Source organism: Leptonotus elevatus, chromosome 20, assembly GCF_054856555.1.
Source record: "Leptonotus elevatus isolate MCC_2025b chromosome 20, RoL_Lele_1.0, whole genome shotgun sequence".
Classification (NCBI taxonomy): Eukaryota; Metazoa; Chordata; class Actinopteri; order Syngnathiformes; family Syngnathidae; genus Leptonotus; species Leptonotus elevatus.
In genome coordinates, this window is record NC_141258.1 from 524178 (window position 1) to 544324 (window position 20147).

At 44.9% G+C, this 20147-nt stretch overlaps 1 protein-coding gene across 3 annotated transcripts; it reads left to right on the top strand.

Moving 5' to 3' along the window:
- Positions 1-1470: 1470 nt before the first annotated feature.
- cep131 (centrosomal protein 131) lies at positions 1471-19680 on the top strand. 3 transcript variants are annotated; one of them, XM_086064073.1, is made up of 28 exons: positions 1471-1616; positions 3263-3468; positions 3543-3634; positions 5204-5294; positions 5373-5488; positions 6324-6428; positions 6517-6678; positions 7191-7308; positions 7378-7485; positions 7718-7895; positions 8041-8135; positions 8206-8313; positions 8996-9229; positions 9378-9539; positions 10051-10242; positions 11139-11276; positions 11381-11506; positions 11965-12081; positions 12758-12787; positions 13269-13371; positions 13460-13769; positions 13864-13981; positions 14534-14608; positions 14705-14847; positions 15482-15659; positions 15880-16076; positions 16825-16885; positions 16964-19680. In XM_086064073.1, the coding sequence occupies exons 2-28, from the start codon at positions 3277-3279 to the stop codon at positions 17033-17035; spliced, it is 3621 nt and encodes a 1206-aa protein (XP_085920199.1). In that variant the 5' UTR covers positions 1471-1616; positions 3263-3276; the 3' UTR covers positions 17036-19680. The 3 variants fall into 3 exon arrangements, with proteins under 3 accessions (XP_085920199.1, XP_085920200.1, XP_085920201.1); XM_086064074.1 differs by lacking the exon at positions 12758-12787; XM_086064075.1 differs by lacking the exon at positions 8206-8313.
- Positions 19681-20147: the final 467 nt, after the last annotated feature.

Consider the following 20147-nt stretch of genomic DNA (forward strand, 5'->3'; position numbering starts at 1 on the left):
CACAGTATTTATTTGGTCAATGTGATAACTTTTTTCCCCCCACAGACAGACTTGTTTTGTTTTTATTTGATGATCAAAAATAAATGCATGTTCAGATGTTGGTGTGTGTCATGTTTTGGGTTCTGTTTTCCTTGTGTGTCTCCCTTGGTCTTGTTTAAGTGTGATCCTGCCCTTCCTCGTGTGATCCAATCAGTGCCCTCAGCCACGTGTGTCTTGTTTTCTGTCAAGAAGGGGGAGCTTGAGGACCCAAATGCGGGAAGACAGGGCAAGGAGGCAGAGGTTCGATCAAAAAAAAAGATTTTAATTTCTTCAAAACAAAAGGCGAGCTGAGCTCTAAATTGCACGGAAAAACATAACATGGAGAAAACAACAAGGCAAAACGGGCAGCATCACAGGGGGAAATACAACAATGACCCGACACAGACAGAGGGGAGGCAGCAGACTAAATACACAGACTAACGACACAACAAGACACACCTGGGGCAAGACACAAGTGGCTGAGGGCACTGATTGGATCACACGAGGAAGGGCAGGATCACACTTAAACAAGACCAAGGGAGACACACAAGGAAAACAGAACCCAAAACATGACAGTGTGAAAGGGGAGTGAGAGTCTCTCAAGCATCTCACGGCAGCACTGATTTTTTTTTAAATAAACAGATTTTCATCCATGCTTTAAATTTAAATGTTTACCTCATGACCCATATGTCGTTTAAAAAAAATGGAATGTGTCCCGTGGGTGCAAAAGTTTGCCGGCTTTGTTATGGCGTTTCAAATGACAAAAAAAAGTAGAAGCGTGTCAATTGTGTTGTGGCTTCCAGTCTAAAGGAATCCTTTCTTTCTCCAGCGAGCTTCCATCAAAGTGTGCCGACCTCCCCAAAGCCTTTTGACTTGCACGACCCCCCCCCCCCCTAAAAAAAAGGTCACCATCTGCCTGCTTTACTCGTGGCCTGGCAGCTGGCAGGAAACTTTCCTCCTCCTCCTCATGACCACCTGACACACAAAATAGTGAAAACAATTCCAAAACAAACATTAAAAATCTCACCCACTTGAGCCGGTGTGGCTGGGTCAACTTTCATGCTCCATTTTGAAACTGGACAGATGGCCCATGTAGCTTCACATGTGATCAGAATATGTTTTCCCCCTAATGTGTATGTAGAATAGTTGATTATATTAATGCAATAGTAACAATCCTAATTTTAATTGTATTTATTAGAATCCATTAGTTCAAATATATAAACCAAAAAATATCAATATCAACCCCCCTCTTCTGTTTTTGGCGTGAGACCACGTTCGCCTGAGCTGTCACGCCTCCTCAGTAAACTACGGAGACAACCAAACCCTCACTCGTATTCCACGCCCACTCGGCTCCTCAGTAACGTACAACTGGGATCAACTAATCAGAAGCAAGAACGAGAGCTGATGCCAACCGCGAGCCAATAGGCTCGCGCAAGAGGCGGGCCTAACGGGCGTCTTGGTGAAGGGAAGATGTTGACTTTTAGTGTTTGCTTTGCGTTCTTTTTTTGTCGCAGTTGACGGCCGGAGCGAGTTGATTGAACCCTCAAGTGGACATTTAAATTCTCATGTCAGAGTTATGCTGATATTCCCACGCTGAGGTAAGTTCTATCGACGTTTTTCGGCGTCGAAGACTCGAGGGAGCGTTAGCTTGAAGCTTATGCGTTCGGAACGTTAGCTTGTGCTATTTGGCTTTTTTCCCCCTTTTTTAAAAATTCGTTTTGGAGCACAAAAGATGAAAAATGTTCATCTGGAAACTTGTGTGCAAGTCAAATCTTCTCTTTTTCGCCATTTAACGTCACCGTGTGGTGGTCATCGTCGTTGTTAGGAACATTTGATCATTTAGTATCATACAGGTTGGCTTACTGACTTGTTTTTTTTTTTAAATGAGCGCGTTACTTTTACATTTCGTTACGTTACACTTTCACGTTGCCTTTACTGTGATTGCTTTGCAATGTTGTCGTAGCTGACTTAGATCATTTGTGCAGCTTTGCATCCACCTGCTCTGGAAATACTGTCAAGCCTCGTTACTCGCGATCAGCGGCCAAGAACCAATGCAATAGCTAAGACAAATCGCGAAGAGTTGACTCCCCCACATAAACAAGTTTTAATTATGTACTACATACACCCCCAACTATGATCCCAAAGCACTTTGTCTTGGGGGAGGGGGGGGGGGGGGGGGCTTAATTTGTCCAAAAATATTAAACCACAATAGTTAACGATTTAACGTTACCAATGTTTTGAAATGTAACCAAAAAAATGAGGCACATCGAGCACATTATGTCATTAATGCTCCTTGTCCACATGGGGACCGTATTTGCTGAGGAGAGCGCTGAAGTGAGTTGCAGTAAAACTTTGCACAGGGCTGTGAAATTATTTGAAATTTAATTCCAATTCCAATTATTACACTCCACAATTACAAAATCAGCATAATCGTAAAAAAAAAAAAAAAAAAGGATTATTAATACACATTTTTGAGTTGTTTAAATGTATGCATTTGCACCTTTATTATTTTTTTTATTTTAAAATAACAAATTTAATACATGTTGTTTCATCCAATCGGAACTTGCATAATTATAGTGTTTCAAAGAATTGTATTTGTCTTAATATGTTTTATTTGTTTTGTTTTTTAAAGTTTTTGCAAACATAAATACGTTATTATAAATAAACATTATTTATATTTTTTATGTTTATATTATAATAATATTATTATAAATTCGGTTTGGTCCAAAAGGAACTTACATAATTATAGTGTTTCTATATATATATATATATATATTTTTTATTAATTGCTGTTAATATTTTTAAATGCTTAAACATTTTCCTGTTTTGTACCAAAAAATACATAATTGTTTGAATAATCGTGATTTCAATTATTGCCAAAATAATCTTGATTCTTAGTTTTTCCATAATTCAGCAGCCCTAATAAAGAATATATGCGTGAATATTGTTGTATGGTGTTACAAATGTGTACAAATGTTTGTGTCGACAATTCTGTGACTTAAAGGCTAACAACACCGCCAGCTAAATGCTAATTGTCAGTCGGTGAGTTTCCTATTGGCCCATTTGAGACTGACCGTTCGGCAGCATTGAACCGGTTATGTGGAATTTGTCTCGTTAGCTGCACGCTAACATGAGTCAAGATTTCACCAATATGAGCAGAATGCAAAGATCACGTTTGTTGTTGGTCGTCATGGTAATGGGAGTCGCTTTGTTGTCAACAAATGGCCTGTCGTCTTGTGCGTAGGTGATAAGTGAAGGATGCACGCCGCGCGAAGCCCCTCGTCCATCTCAGCCACCCCGCCGGGGGACGCCCTGGACCTCAGCTTGTCCGGCTCGCGGCTCTGCTTCTTCAAGAGACCCGGAGCCGGTATCTCGCCCGGCGGGAAGTTCTTGGCCCGCTCGGTGTCCGTGTCAGCGCCGTGCGAGGCCCGAGGGAAGCGCAACACCTTGGTGAGTAGCTGCCACTGCGACGTAATGAAAACTTGCGCCCGTGTTCTGGTGAAAGCGTGTTTCTGTCCCTGCAGGGAGACGGCGTTGGAAGCCCTCGCTCAGTCAAGAACCTGCGGCGCTCCAACAGCACCACGCACGTCAACCAGCAGGCCCACTTTGCGCTCAGGTACCAGAGTCAGCTCACTTGACACACCCACACTTTCTACTTGACGAGTCCTTAAAAAAAGTATTTATTATTGTATTATTCTTTTAAAAATTTTTTTGCAGTACTAAAACATTTTTACAAATAAAATATTTTTTACAAAAAAATCTATATTCACTGGAGTATTATTGGAAAAAATATTTTTACTTGAAACTTGTGGCTGATTTTTTTATTTTGATCTTTTTTATTACCCAAAATACTATTTTGAGTTTTTTAAATTTCAAAATCTGTATTTATGCGGAGAAAATGATTTTTACAATTTTTGTGTGTACTATTTTACAATTTTATGTACAAATTAAGTCCCACACAAATAATCCATCCATTCATTTTAAAATAAAATGAAATACACATTTCTATGATTATTGTTAAAAGAAAAAGTATTAAAAAATAAATTGACCAAATAAATATTAGACACTTTACCCTAGAAAAAAATTACTAAAGGGGTTAAATATCAAATATAATTCCCCATAAAAAAATTTTACAGTTTAAATATGTAGACATTTAATTTTACACAAATATATTTTTTTCTTGTATAAATTTTTTTTTTTTTTACAAAAAGTGTTTCAAATTTTCAGTTTTGACAAAAAATGTAGTTTGACAAAAAAATACAAATTAAAATGTTTTGTTTTTTTACAAAAACAACCAAATCATCATATAAGAGCTCAAATATCTGCATGTGGTTCCTGGCGGGTGCGAACAGCTGGCAGGCGCGAGGCCTCGGCATCCGTGCTTGTGGACAACGTTGGTGTGACATGATAAGCTACCCCGACCGTAACAATGGCGTCAAAAGGCCATAATGAGATGCCGCTGAGGTCGCAGGGTGCACTCTCTTGTTTTGCGTGGGCTCCGAAGGGAGGGGAGGGCCCTCGGGGTCAAGTTACCCTCACCCGCCCCCGCCCGGGGGAGCCAGTGAAAGACGAAAAGTGTGCGCTCTGTGCACTTATTGTCCCGCATCTGTTAACACCAGGAGCCGAGGCGCCCCCCACGCGCAAATCTTCAAGTTGAGGAATGTGCGGACTGAATTGCGTTACTTTGGGTAGTCGCGTTTTCAACCCCTCCCCCGAAATGTCCTCAATGCAGAGTTGCTAGCCGTTCGCTCGGGTTTACAATCCCAACATGATAAAAAGGGTGGGAAATGTGGGGCTTATGTTTACATGATTTGTTCTTGTAGGTCCAATGCCATCTCAAAATCCATTTTGTCCACTTTTTCTGCACACCGTCAGTCAAAACGAGTGTGAAACCTGGTCAAAGTTTGACATCTATGCTATTGTATGCGATAGCCGCTAGAAGGCTAAAGGCTAGCAAAACGAGCCGCTCAGATTTTGTTGTCACCGTGACGTGAAGTGGACACTCCTTATTAAGTGTCCGACCACTTGCTGGCTGCTACGCGCCTTCGACGTCTTCGGAAAAGTCAATTTTAATCACTTGCAAAAAATTAAATAAAATAAACGAGCGAGTGAGACACCAAGCCATGCAAATACATGAAAAGTATATATTTGTTTGTGCATGAATGTGATTTGCACTTCCTCCCAGTCCAGACCACCAGAGTGGCGACTACCTGACCGTTTTGGACAGCGGCGCCGATGGCCGAAAGAAACCAGACGGAACCACCTGGAACATCTTGGTACCGACACACACACACACGCAAAATCCTTGTCCTCCAAACATTTAGTTTTCACACGTGTCCTTGCCATGACATCAGGACGAGCAGCCCCGGACGCCCGGCCCGCTTCCGGGCGCCCGCAGCAGTGCCAGCGCAGACCCGCCCACCGCCATGAAGAGACGAGACCCAGCCGCATCATTCACTGCCAACAACAGGTGGATTTTGCCTCAGAACATTTTTTTGGGCCGTCAAACGACAGTTTTAAGGAAGGCAACGCTTTCTAAAGTCTTAAAATGATATCAAACGCGAGGGACGATTTGTTTCTAAATACATTCTGCTTCTTTGAAGAAATCAATTTTTATTTGAAAAAATAATAATAGTGAAATCATTTAATACAATTAAATGATAATTTTTGATTAGTGACAAAAAATTTAAAAGACTAAATATAATAATATAATTTAAAGACATATATTATTATTGAAAGACAAACTATTTTTATGAAAAAAATATTTTCTTAAATAAAAAATATTTACAGTCCCCCCAAAAATCTATTTAAAATTTTTTTCCAATTTTTTTTTTTTTTACTAATCTCTTTTTGTTGTCAGTTATTGTTACAAAATCTATTTTCATGGGAAAAAAATCATAAATTTTTATTGTAATCGGTATAAGATATTGCAATCAGTTTGATTTCAAATATTGTTGCATTCTATTTTGGTATATTTTACAACTTATGAAATCAAATCTGTTTTGATGAAAAAAAAATCTGGTTTATTCCTGGGGGATGTATAAAAATAAGAAATTTTTTGGTTTACCAAATAATGAATCATGCATTTTTTTAAACAATATTATTTTATAAAACATTTTGAATAAATCTTATTTTTGCAAAACAAAATTCTTACAACAAAAAAAGCAATTTCTATGGCCGTTGCGAAAAATCAACATTATTGTTATTTTTGGTCCCTGCAGTGCAAAAGTTTTGCCAGGCCTGATGGGACACACAGGCCAAATTTTAACTTTGTCCCCAACTTCTTAACACCTTTTCTCGGTCAGGAGCAACAAGGGCGCCGTGGGGAACGCCGTCACCACCATCTTGCACAACAACCACGGCGAGAAACCGCTGACGCCCAAAAGCTCCAACCAGAGGCCGGCCTTCAAGTACGCCGCCCCGCGCCGCCCCCACCCCAATGTCAGTTGGCACCTTCCAGCTTGTCTGCATTCAGCTCTCGGACGCTTTTTGTTTCAGCAACCTCCTGAAGGCCACGGCCAATGACGACGTCCCTCTAGAGAGCGGCTCCCTCACCAAGTCGCAGAAGAACTTCTCGTCCACGTCGTCCAACAACAAAAGTCCGGCTGGGCGAGGCAGCCCACAGCGCCGCAACCAAGTCTCAGAGGAGGAGGCGGAAAGGTATCACCATGCAACCTTCAGATTCAAGCTCCCGTTTCTCCCACGAAAATATAGATATCTTTTTTATTTTAATCAGTCATTATAGGGAGACAAATTTAGCAAAGTTAAATTAGTCATTAAAAAAATCACCAATACAGTTAAACTGCAGTATGGTGAGGGACAACAGTAAGTGTAAAACTGAAACAATTACCGTCATTTCTGGACTACAAGCCGCTACTTTTTTTCACTTGCGTTCGACCCTGCGGCTAATACAAAGGTGCGGCTTATCCATCAGATCACAAGGGGGCGCACTATAAAGGAAGCGCGAGAGCGTCAGGCAGAGCCAAACAAACCAAGTGAGCCCAAATAAAGTAGTAGAGAATACATATTTTCAACAATTTCTTATGAAATGAGCTGTCAAAATAAGCTCACCCCCCAAAAAGAGAAAAATCAGTGGTCAGGTGAATTTGCATATTGTGAACCCTGAATTTGTAAATGTCCTTCTAATTGCAACTGTGCGCCAAACCTTGCAGGTTCATCCAGCAGGTCAATCAGGCGGCTGTCACCATCCAGCGCTGGTATAGACGTCACGCCAGGCGGCGCCGTGCCAACCGGGAAGCACTGCGACGCATCCTGGACAGCAAAAGAAAGGTCTGCAAAGAATGAACTAAGCTGGATATGAAGGATGCGGAAAAAAGCTCAAAGTTGCTGCGGTCGCAGGAGTGGCAGGAGCGAGCGGAGGCCGACGGTCACCTGGAGATCCCCCGAGACGACAGGAAGCTGATTCGGGAAGAAAAAGCTCGCCAGGCGCGACTCGTTGCTATCCAGGTCAGCACCAGCATTTCTGGAAATCACAAAGGAATTCTTTATAAGGTTTAGGATCTTGTAATTGAGCTGCAAGTAATCAGCACCAATTATCATGTCATGGAAAATGAATAACTGAAATGATTTACTCAATTGAGCAGTTATTTAATGACAACAATTTGAAACAGTTTTTGAATAGAATAATACGTTTTTTTTCCTTACTGTGCTTAATGTCTCCCCCTGATGGTCACTGTAGGAGCTGCAGCAGAAAAGAGCCCAGCAGCATCATCAGGGCGCAGAGGAGGACGCGGAGCCGCCCCGGAGGCCGAGCGGCGCGACGGCGAGCAAGAAGCAGGCCAGGATTTTCCCAAGCAACGCATCGCCAACCAACACCGTCAACATGTCGCCGACACACGGCAAAACCAACAACACAGGTGGCCCCTTTTGCTTGGCGCGGGCGGGGGTGTGCATGTGTCAGACGTGTGCGGGTGTGAGCTGTGCCAGTTTGAGACATGCATGTGTGTGTGTGAGACACGCATTCAGTACCCGCATGCCTGCCTTGTGTGACCATGTGGACAGACCTCCATGGCAACTTCGCGGCCGACGTGAGCGAAGTGAGCTTCAGGGCGCTTTCTCCGACGCTGTCCAATCACAGAGCTTCGCCGTGTGCGCAGGTATTACGTCATCTCCGCTTTCTAGCGCCTTTGTGGGCCTGCGGCGCTTCTCACCTGTTTTGTCCTTTAGGAGCGTGGCGCCGTCGCCGAGGGAGAAGGCGGCGATGACAGGAAGTCCATACGTCAGGCGAGACCTCGATTGTCTCGCCTGACGATCCCCGAACCCAACGCTTGTGAAGTACGTACGTACGTACGTACGTACGTACGTGCGTGTGTCTTAGAAAGCGCCATCTTCAGGTTTAGGCCAGCCGTGAAAAAGCAAATCTGGGCCTGTAATAGTTATGGCATTCATTTTAAGTAAAAAAATAAAATAAAATCTAATTAATCAAATTCAATAATTATTTCATTTATTTTTTGGGATGTAATGCAGTAAAAAAAATAATTTTTTTTTACATATACTGTACATTTGACATCTATTAAAGTTATTAAATATTTTATTTCTTGTGAATAATATAATATAAAATATCAGTAAAGTTCACAAGTGTGTATACTTATTTTATTGGTTTATTTTCAAATAGGTAAATAAAGCATATTTACATTGAATTTTAAAAATGCATTTTACTAAAGTAACTTTTTAAATAACGGGAAAAATTGAAGAAAGCTATTTTTCATTGGTCAATTAATGTATTTGTCTTCTTTTTAGGTACTAAATATTTGTTGTTAAACATGCATTTTAAAGCAGGCTGTCATGAAATAATTTCCTCATCATTATTATATTTAAAACTTATTTATTATGACTGTATAATGTTTTATGTTTGATGCAAAAAAAAATCCAAGTACAAATTGCGAGTAAACAAGCACGAGTGTCTGTCATGATGCTGATTGGTGCGATGTCTCCCCCTGTTGGTGGTGTTGTGCAGGACCTGCTGTTGTCTGCCCAAGCTGAGCCAGAAACCGTCAGGCCGACCACGAGCGCCAAATTTTACCCGTGCGCCAGAAGTCTTTCTTCGCCCAGGAACATCAGCCCCGTGTCGGCGACGGCGGACGTCAAGGCCAAGAACGGGCGGAACCTTCCGGCTGAGTTTGTCGAGCTGTCCTGTTTCCGAGCCGTTTCGCCCTCCCTGTCCAGTCGCGGAGGTTCTCGGTGCTCTCAGGTGAGCGGCCGCGCCAACCCCCCGTCTTAAATATACTTTTGCTTCTTCCCACTCTTTTTTCTTTTTCCCCATCAAATATACATTGTACATTTGTGTTTATTGATTTTTTTGTTGATTCAATCGGTGTCCCTTATTGCACGTGGTCCAGGAGCATCCTCGCAGGCTTTTGAGCGGCGAAGAACGATCCTACGTGGCGTCCAAGTCCACCCTCAACGACCTGCTGGACACGCTCAAACTGCTGGAGGAGGAACCCGAGCGCCTTTCCGAGGCCAAAAGTTACAACAAAGACAAATACGCTTGGCTCGACCAGGTGAGACCGCGTCCTTTTGGAAAGCTGACTTTTCAATGTCTTGTGCAGTCACGCTAGAGAACTAAGACCTGCCGCAAATTGTGAAAATCGGCCAGTAGTGTTTGCGCCAAACTCCCCCAAAATGTTTATAATTGCTTCCATTAGTGCAGTGATGCCTTGAGGTACGAGCACTTTTTGATAGTTGTCAACTCGCAATTAGCAAGTAGGAGTTTGTCATATAGTGAACAATTCATCATCAAAAAAATCTGCAAAAGCTGATTGCTAGTGCTAACGGCTCCGCCGTCTCTCCATGTGTATCTGCACATATGTATTATACTGCCCCCATGTGGCCGTGGTGTGCACATGAGAAGGAATTACACATTGTCCATTGAATTGAAGCCAAAAGTATAAGAAAAATTCAAATAGTTGGGCTTGAATCAAACTCTCAATCTTTTTGCTCAAGACGGATTTCAAACCGTTCAAAATGCGGTGGGCAAACGAGGTACGTAAGACTTGCGTGTCTTCTTGAAAGGACGACAATGCGGACTCGCTGACGGCAGACAACCTGGAGCGTCACGTCCAACTCAGCCTGCCGCTGCCGCCGCCGGCCCCGGACGGGGCGGCGCTGCTGTCGGAGGCCAAACTGCAGAGCATCATGAACTTCCTGGACGAGATGGAGAAGTCTGAGCAGGAGCGGCCCCGTTCCACCGCCTCGCAAAGGGAGGTTGGTCACTCGCAGGCTACCTGGCGACTATTTCGATTCCCCGCGTGGTCAGGCCACTTGAGTCTCGGTTGGCCAATATCAATCTATGAAACTATAATCCATTGTTATTTCCCCTCATTGAAAATACATTAGAAAGTTGTCAAACCCAGCTCTATCGCAGTTCAGCTTTTGCTGCCTCTGTATTATGCATTGTTTCTTGTAAAAAAAATAAATAAGAAGAAATAATAAATAAATAAAAACTGCGGGTCATTAAATGGATTTTGCTCAAATGAAGGCTTTAAATGGCATTAAGAAGCGTTAATACAATGTGGTTCATGCTTTATTTTGCATACAATGTTGTGTAAAGGAGTCACTAGAATGCTATTTAGCAGTAATAAATGTGATAAATATATATGTATTTACGTGTGAGGACTGGCGACTAGTTGTCATTTCCACTGAACAAAATGGCCTCATGTTGCAAATCCCAATTGCTCTGAATTTGAAAAGAAAAACACACACTGGTCAACACAAATCTGTCTCAATGTTTCACTCTTTAGTATACCTTTTTAATGTCAAATATCTTTATGAATTACTTACTATAAAATTACTGTATCAACGGTTGAAAAGATAAAACCACAACTATCAATGTGTATATATATATGTGTGTGTGTGTGTATGTATATGTATTTATACACACACACAGCATTAAATTCTTTTTAAGTTGCATTAAAACATCATTAAATTAGTGTTGCTAATACCTGCAGAAACCCTTTTTGAACTAACATACATGTTAACATTTATTAAAAAAAAAAAAAAAAAAAAGCTTTGGATGTATTTCTATTATCTATTTTCTGATAGTCCACCTTATGAAAACCCAAATCTACTGACACCGAAGTTTCTTCTTGGCATGTGTTCAGGCGGCCTTTTTAGAGGAGGCGGCGCCCGCGTTGGACCAGGCCTCGGCCACCGCCGCCCAAGTGTCGGGCTCCATCATGAGGATCAAGATGGAGCTGGAGGAGAAGAAGCGCGTGGTGGAAATGCTGCAGAACGCGCTGGTGAGGACTCGCCGGCGGCCCATCGGCTCGCGCCTCCTCCGCTCGTCGTTGCCTTGCGTTCACGCCGAAGCCCCGTCCCGGGTTTTCCTTGGCCTCCTCTTCAGGCCCAGCAGAGGGAGCTGACGGTGCAGCACGTGAAGGAGACGGAGAAGGAGCTGAGCCGGAACCTTCAGCTGCAGAGGGACCAGTACGAAGCCACGGTGCAGAGACACCTCACCTTCATTGACCAGGTAGACTTCTTTCTGTCCCCTTTCGTTTCTTTTGCTTTACTTTGAATTTGAATATTGCTTTATATTGGCTTTTTCATTTCTATTTACTGTTGACAGAAAATGTAAAAAGATCTTTCAAATTTTAATTAGAAAGATCTTTTTACATTTTCAGTTTGAAAATAAACGATGACTCAATTATCAAAATAGTTGCAGGTTAATTTGATAAACATTTAGTTTTCGATTTAATGGCTGAATTTGTCACCGTGTCCTCACTCTTGCATTTCATTTCGTCTGCTAACTTCTCTGATTGGCTGACGAGCTTTAGTTGAAAATGTCCACCAATAAGCTGTTACGGATGGAAAACTCGGCTTCGATGGGCCGACACAAATCAGCATTGATGTCGGCTCACGTACAGCAAAAGAGAAAATTCAACTTTGTCTCTTTGTGTGAAATTCGTGCGTGCGTGCGTGCGTTCTCAGCTGATCGGCGACAAAAAAGCTCTGAGCGAGCGCTGCGAGGGCGTCATCGCCGAGCTCAAGCTGGTGGACCACAAGTACACCAAGAAGATCTCGCAGATGCAGGAGCAGCACGAAATGGTGACCGCCGCCACCGGCTCGCCGTCGCCTCAATGTGGGAAACACTTTCAGCATTTATGTCCACCTTCACGAGTGCACGCTTTGTCCTCTCGTCGGATGACTGCAAGTTCCTAGTGAGGGAACAACGGGGCACGAGTTGAATATTTTTTTGCTCTTCATACCAGTAGGGACATTAAGAAATTGCACGAGTTGACATATCGCACTCAAGTAATATTACTCCTTACGTTTACATATCACGTGAGGGTGAGCGGCTAACCAATGGGAGCCAAGCTCATTTACATATTGAATATTCATGAGAAAAGGGCCTGTTCGAAATTGGAAGCAAATTTGACCAACAAAATTAGTTTAGAATCGTCCTTGGCAATTTCCAACTTTGAAATCTGCTAAAAGGATATCAAAGTAGATTTATTTATTTTTTTGTAAAAAAAAAATTGAAATGATGTCATAAGAGCGCTAAGCGTGTTTCTGATGCATTTTGAATAAATGCGCAAAGTGTTTTTCACAGAGAGTCTCCGTCTTCTGCTGCGCGTCTGTCTTTCTTCTTTGCTTTAACGGCCTCTTCCTCCTCCTCCTCCTCCTCCTCCTCCTCCTCCTCCTCCTCCTCCTCCTCCTCCTCCTCCTTGTCATCGTCATGATCGCGGCCGCCGCTGAGGCCGCTTCTCCTTTCCCGTGTCAGGTTTGGCAAATCCTGGGCCCGCTGTGCGAGGTAACGCTTCCGCTGCGCCTCCTCCATGCCGCCATCTTTTCTCTTTTTCCTCTTCACTCGTTTGTCCCGCACGCCGTCCGTCCTGCCGGATGCTCGCTGTGCCTGTGAGTCTTCATCTTCACCATCGTCATCGTCACCGTGGCTGAGTCTTCATCCTCACGCCTTGTTGCATGTTACCAACACACACGCGACACCACATGAGCGTCCTCTCGCGAGTGACATTGCGTCCTCCTTGTCTTTTATCTTCTTTTCCTCCTCCTATTTCCTCTCCACGCCTCTCTCCTTCCTCATCGCCTCCCAATCCTACTCCTTCTCCTCTCCTTCCGCTCCTCCCTTCTCCTCCTTTTTGTTCATCCCGCTGCTGCTCTTCCTATTTGCCTCCCTCCTTGTGCTCCCCTTTTCTTTATTTCTCATTCCTTCACCACCATTTGCTCCTCTTCCTCCTCATCCTCCTGCGCCTCCTCCCTCTCCCCCCTTACAGGAGATCAAGAAGCTGAAGGAGCTGATGAGCGTCACGGAGAAGATCCGGCGGGAGAAATGGATTGATGAGAAAACCAAGAAGATCAAAGAGATCACAGTTAAAGGTAAAAAGAAAAAAAAAGGCGTGCACCTCATGCGGGTCCTCCATCCTTACATCTTTCTTCTCCTCCTCCCTCGCCTCCTCCTGGGCAGGTTTGGAGCCCGAGATCCAGAAGCTGATCTCCAAGCACAAGCAGGAGCTGAAGAAGCTGCGCACGCTCCACGAGGCCGAGCTGCTCCACGCGGAGGAGCAGGGGGCCGAGCGCTGCGCCCGGCAGTGCGAGGAGCTGCGCCAGCAGCTGGAGAGCGAGAAGGAGGAGCAGTGCCGCAAGGAGCGAGACTTGGCCCGCCGCAGGTTTGAGAAGCAGCTCCAGGAGGAGGAGCTCTCACTGCAGCAACACAAGAAACGCGTCCAGAAGGAGTTGGCCGAGGAGAAGGAGCGGCTGGCGCAGCTGGCGGCCAGGTACGAGCCGACCACCAGCGGGCGTAGACGGCCGGGCGCCGGGTTCGCCATCGGCCGCATTCAAAGACCTCCGCCCTTCTTCCGGCGTGTGCAGGCAGCGCTCGGAGATGGAGGAGCTGCGTCGGCGCATGGAGGAAAACTCCAGCGTGGCCGGACGCGTTTTCAGGGAGGAGCTGGACAAAACCCGAGAGGAGCAGGAGAGGAGACATCAGGTGGGACCGCCGAGACGGCGACGTTTTACAAAAAGCACTCATCAGTGTTTCCGGTAACAGTTTTGTCAACGGCGGCGCTCGATGGTGGTCCGTGGGGGGGAAGTGGGGGGTATTGTAAGATGTCTGGCGTTAACAAAGTAATTGGTTCACGCAGCCTGGAATGCCGACGGACACTTAACCGCTGGTTGACGGTATTTTTTGATAAGTCTTCATGCACAAATCCATCTTCTGTATCCAAATTGACCAGCAGAGCAATTTCTCCATCAAACATGTCAGGTTCCCCCTCGTCATTATCGGAGTCTCGTTGCCGTGCGGCTGTTTAGCAATTTTTTTAGGGGTGCCAAACTTCTTTGGCACAACACCGGCAGTATTTTGTTATCTGTTCCTGCTCGGTCTCGCGGCTGGAGTAGGGGTCGACCCCCGCAAGTTGCCAAAAAGGTGGGGTCCAAACGGGGTGGACGGAATAATAATAACTGGTTGCGCTCCGTAAAAAAAGCGCTATGACCTGAAAGCCCAATTAGGCATTTGATGCGTACTTGATTGTGTCACCAGGCGGAGCTGAAGAAGCTGCAGGAGCGTTTCGACCAGGAGAAGATGAGCTGGGAGGAGGAATACAGGAAGAAGCAGGTGAGACCCCCCCCCCCCCCCCCCCCTTGCACCGCACCTGCCCATGCCCGTGACGTGCTCCTCGCTAATGATGCGCACGTGTGTTTTGGCGCTTAGGAGGCGGGGCTCCTGAGGCACGAGCGCCAGCTGCGAGAGGAACTGCGGCAGGAGCGCGACAAGGAGATCCAGCTCGCCATCTGGACGCTGGAGGAGGAGACCAACAAGGACAAGGAGGAGTGCGAGAGGGCCGCGCAAAACAGGTACCTGTTTTTCTGTGTGTCATCCTGGGCAATCTGGCTATATTATCAAATATCTTCTTTTTTTTCATACACAAAAATCGAATTTCCATTTTTCTTAACAGTTCTTTTTCCCTTCACTTACAGAAAAGTAAATGCCAATATTATTCAAAAGCTTTTTTTCCCCCCAACTTACTGTGTGCGATTTTTAGACTTGCAGGACTTTACCACAGAAATAAAAGAAATAAATATTTCTATAACATGAAAATAAGTCAGTCGTCATGGAAAAATGTCCCTTTGGTCAAAATATCAACAGTGTTGAAAAATGCTGTTCAAATGTCAGATTTTGGTTTTGTTTCCACTTTTTATTTTTATATTTTTTTGGATCTCGTTTTTTATTTATTTCTACTTTTTTTAATGTATGTATTTATATATTTTGTGTTTTAATTTCCATTTATATTATTTTCTTGTATTCATTTAAAAAAAAAAGTTATGTCTGCTTTTATTTTCACATATTGATTTATTTAATTGGACATTTTTGGTCGTCCATAAAAGGCCTGCTCTGCTGTTTTCAATGCTGACGAATTTTGTAAAGCAGCTCGTGTCTGTCGGCAGCCGCGGGACGCTCTTCTCAAGGTTTGTCTTGCCGTGTCGTCAGGGTGAGTCGCGCGCGGGAGTCGTACGAGGCGGAGCTGAAGGAGCTGGATCGTTCTTTGAGGGAGGCGCTGGACAAGCAGCAGGAGCTGAGGAAGCAACTCGTGGACGCGCTGCAACAAGTGGACGCGCTCAAGGACGCGCTGCGCCACAAGGAGCAAGACCTGCAAATCGTCACGCAAGTGAGAAGCCACACATTGCGTGACATGTTGACGACGTGACATCACGGGATAGCACATGGCGCTATTTCATCAATTAATTGACAACTAATCCATAATCAAGTTAATGGAATTTTTTTTATTTATTTTTTACCGATTCAGCAAATAATAGAAAGTTTGATTGTCAGATGAATGGATGATTAAAGCAATCCGCTAACCTGAGTCGTTTGTTGGTCGTGCTCAGAACCGGGACCGGCTCCTGGACGAGCGCCACGGGCTGGCCTTGGTGATCCGGCAGGAGTTCAGCGCGCGCCTGCTGCTGGCCGAGGAGGAGGCGCAGAAGGCCAGGGCGGAGGCGGAGGAGGTGCGAGCGGCGCTGCAGGCGGAGGTGGACAGGATCACCAAGGAGAAGGAAGCCGAGCTGCGGGAAGTGCACCAGCGGTAACCGACCGGGGGAATCGCGCCGTCTCCAACGCTGTGTAGACAGTTGTCTGTTTTCGAGTGCTGTGTCGTGACTCGACTGGAGGTTGAGCCGTCAATCAGCAGCGCCGAAACAGTCCAGCAGCTGCGGCACTTACAAGGCGAGCACATCCACGGCACACCTGGATTGTCATTGGGGAAGGGAAGGCGGTTGAGCGAGAGCCAACAAAGTACCACTGATTGAGTGAAATTGCGTTATGTGATGCGCACGTGTCGATTGTCCCAGCTCTCACACGGTAACATATTGTCTCGTTGCCATGGAGACGGCCTCGGCTGGCCTGATCAGGAACACGAAGCGCAGGGCAATACAAAACAAGCTTTAACTTGTTGCAAATCTGAAAAGTGGTTTAATGAAAGAATGCCTGAAGGCTTTGAAACGAGTCTCTCGGTTTGTATTCTACCAAATTTTAAGGCCATTATTTTCCCTTTCACCATAAGTGAGTCTACCCTCGATGTAGCCCACAATTCATCTTAAATTTGCGATGCCTGGCTCAGATTGGAAAAGATGATACCAAGCAGATACATGCCATATTTGCCCACCCCCAAAAAAAAAACTGCTGTTGGCCAGCAGGGTGAAATGAAAGTCGATGATTTTGTGAGATAAGCATCAGCACTCCAAAATGGACAGCTCACAGTGTAGCAGATAGGAATGTCTTTTTTTCTAAAACGTCAGCCGTGGCGCTCACTGTGATGACATCATCACCTGCAGAGTCAAGTCGGCCATCTTGAAGAAAGACGAGGCGGTCAGCGCTCTGCGGAAGCAGCACGAGGTGAGCGGCGCCATTGAGACCTCGCGATTGGCTGGCGGAGGACGGCCGTTAACGCTGCGCCTTGCTGTCGTCCGATAGGCTGCCCTGAAGAGGGCGGAGCACCTGGAGGCCTTGTGGGAGGAGCAAAGGAAGCAGCTGATGGAGAAATGAGCGCAAGACCGTCGACCTGCACTCCTGTCGATCCAGCTCCCACGTAAACGCATACTGACGTCATACTGACACTCAAGCGACTCAAAGTGGGTTCAAGTCTTTTTTTGTGTGTGTGTGTGGACATCACAGAACTGTTGGACAAACCAGGCACGTTGCTGTCAGTGTTTTTTATGCAGCAGATGACTGTTTTTATTTTGTCCTCTACCGCCCCCTACTGTCATGTACTGAAATTGCGGTCAAGTGCCCTCAGGTTAAACGCATTGCCATCTTCGGGGCTCACCTGCGCCATTCGCAATACGAGCCCGACGGCCGGCAATTTCCGTCACCAACAGCAGAGGGCGGTAGAAGACCAAAATGGCCGCCAAGGGAGATGGATGAAAACGGGCGGATTCGTCTGCTTTATTCTTATTCTACAAAAGGCAATTTTCATCCGAATGACTTTGAGTGACTTGAAAGCGTCACGTAACGCAAGCCCAAGTCGTCTCTGTCAAGTCTGAAGTGACACGAAGGACCAGCTGGAACTGACTGAAAAGACCCCCCCCACCCCCCCCCCCCCACACACACACACACACACACACACACCCCCCACACTCCGCGACCTCTCCCCCAACGGAGCAAGAATGCCTCCGTGTTCCCCTCAGATCTTTTCCAGATGTTTCTGTGACCAGCCCGGGCAGGCCTGCGTCCCTGAGGGGGTGGGGGGTGCGTAAATCATAGTGACTGGTGTTTTGTCTGTGGCGAGCGAGCACGAAACGAAAGTTAGTCGAGCGTTTTCAAGAGACGAAGTGAAAGGAGGAGACGAGGACGTGTCGGGAAGGACGGCGAGTTTTGAGGTGGCCTGATTGCAGTGCGGCCGTCAAGACACGCCAGCGAGGGCCGAGAAGAATGTGCGGGCGGGAAGTGGAAAAAAGTTTGAAGCGAGCATGCGAGGGGGGGTTAGCGGGGGCTTTTCCAATGCAGGTCACGTGACCGCCACTGTTACGAAGCAGACGAGTAAATGGCAAAACCGAGGCCTGGTGTATATATTTTCACTCGCTATTTATTGGGGTAAGAAAACCATTTGGACCACCAAGAAAGTGTGTGTGTGGGGGGGGGGGGGGGGGGGGCTTCTGTATTCGGGTCCATCCTCTTAAGATTTGTTAACACTTTTTCATTTGATTAAAAGTGTATGGATTCTTTTTGTACTGTAATATCTCAATTTTATGTAAATAATCGAATAGCAAACTTTCATCGGTACAAAATATGAATATAGTGATTATTGAATGAATTCCAGTTCAATAATAAATGACCCCGAGACAAATGATGTGACTTTTGCCGTTACCGAGTCAAATGTTTGCTATGCGAATGAAGGAATTGGTGATCTTAATTTCTTAACTTCCAGTTTGAAATGATTCTCGTACTCATCGTACTTCGTTACTTCATTTCAAACCTGATTTAAGATATCGGAAAAGGAACAGAAATATGGACATGATCACAACGTGGCTCAACGAGGTGCGTTAAATGGCTCGTAAGAACCATTTTGCAGGAATCTGTATTTGAAAATATCTTCAATTCTCCGGCCTTGTTGATATCTGCAAATGAATTGTTGGTTTCTGTTATGGCAAAAACGTTTCCACCTGAACGGCAAAAGTGACATTGGTCATCGACGAAAACTGAAATGTTAATTATGGATGGGAAGAATGTAGTTGCGGATTTGTCAAACGTTCCTTTTTGACTAACAAATGTGATCGGTGTGTGCGGGCCAGCAAGGCTTCGTTGCCGTTTGCACCTGCTTTTCAAAATAAGACTCGAACTCAAGGACGTCAGGGGGCCGCTCTTTCAAAGCACCTTAACAGGACTGGATTTTTGTTTTTGAACTTTGGAACCGGCAGCTGCTCTTTGCCGCCTCCAGCAGGACAAAGCGAGACGTGAGTGGGCGGGACAAAACAAAAGTGTTTGGAGTCTTGTGACCCACTTCGCTGTCAAGCTGGTCTCGTCTTTCAGGGGATTTCCTTTCTGCCGATGAAAGCTCAGATGGCTGTCGGGCAGGCCGCCTCGACGCCACACACACACACAAACAAAAGAAGCTCTGTCGCCACGAGCAGGTTGTGACCCAAACTCCAAAGACTTGCGAAGAAACACTCGCGACTGCCTGCACGGCAAGAAGACGACTGGTGCAGTTGATTTTCAGACGTGGAAGTTGCATCATCAAAAGGCCCTTGTGGTTGTTTTCCCCCGAAGATTGCTTGCTTCAAATGGACTTTTGTTTGTTTTTTTATCTTCGTTCTTAAAATTTATTTCTCAAATCATTTGTCAATTTATTTAATATCATACACATGTTTTAGTAAAATAATTTTTTTTGTTTTTTTTACATTTTATACTTCATTAAATTGTTTGATTAAAATACAATAAATGTAATTAAGATTAGCATATTTTATTGGACATAAAACAATGACATACAATACAGTTCAATTCAAATGTAAAATTAAATAACTGAAGAAAGATTGCTATAAAAAAAATAAACATTGTTTTGTTAATTTTGCCATTTCCCGCTGATTGTTCAAATACATTCCCCTTTTTTTATTATTGATATCGCTTTGTCAAATTGATTATAATGTTTGAAATAATAAAATAAATGTATTAAAAACTATTTTACATTACCGTAACGAATTGCATTAAAGAATTGGTACATTTATTTTTATTGGCGATTTAATGATTCAAATGAAGCAGGTTATTTGTTGCATTCATTTGGAAACGTTCCCCTAAAATTGACGATTTCAAGTATTTCGTCCCTTCCCACCAAGAGTAGAAGTCAGCTTGAGCATCCGCGTCCACAAAGACGGGAGACAAAAAAAGAAAGAAAAAAAAGAAGAAGAAAAAAAGAAGTCCTCCCTCGGAGTCACCCGCCCGCTGCGCTCCCATTGGCTGCAAATTGTCCCCTCCCCACTCCTTTCCCACTGCTGCCAGCAGCTGTTGCTCTCTCACAGTCAGTGGCCCCACCCTACGGGACAAGGCACCCCCAAACCCCCCCCAGAAGGCGGTCCTGGCAGCAGCCGGGTGTCGTCGAGTGCCTCCAACTCCTCAAAGCGCCTCCAAGTCCTCGGAAAGCTTGGCTGAGGGACCGTCGAGGACC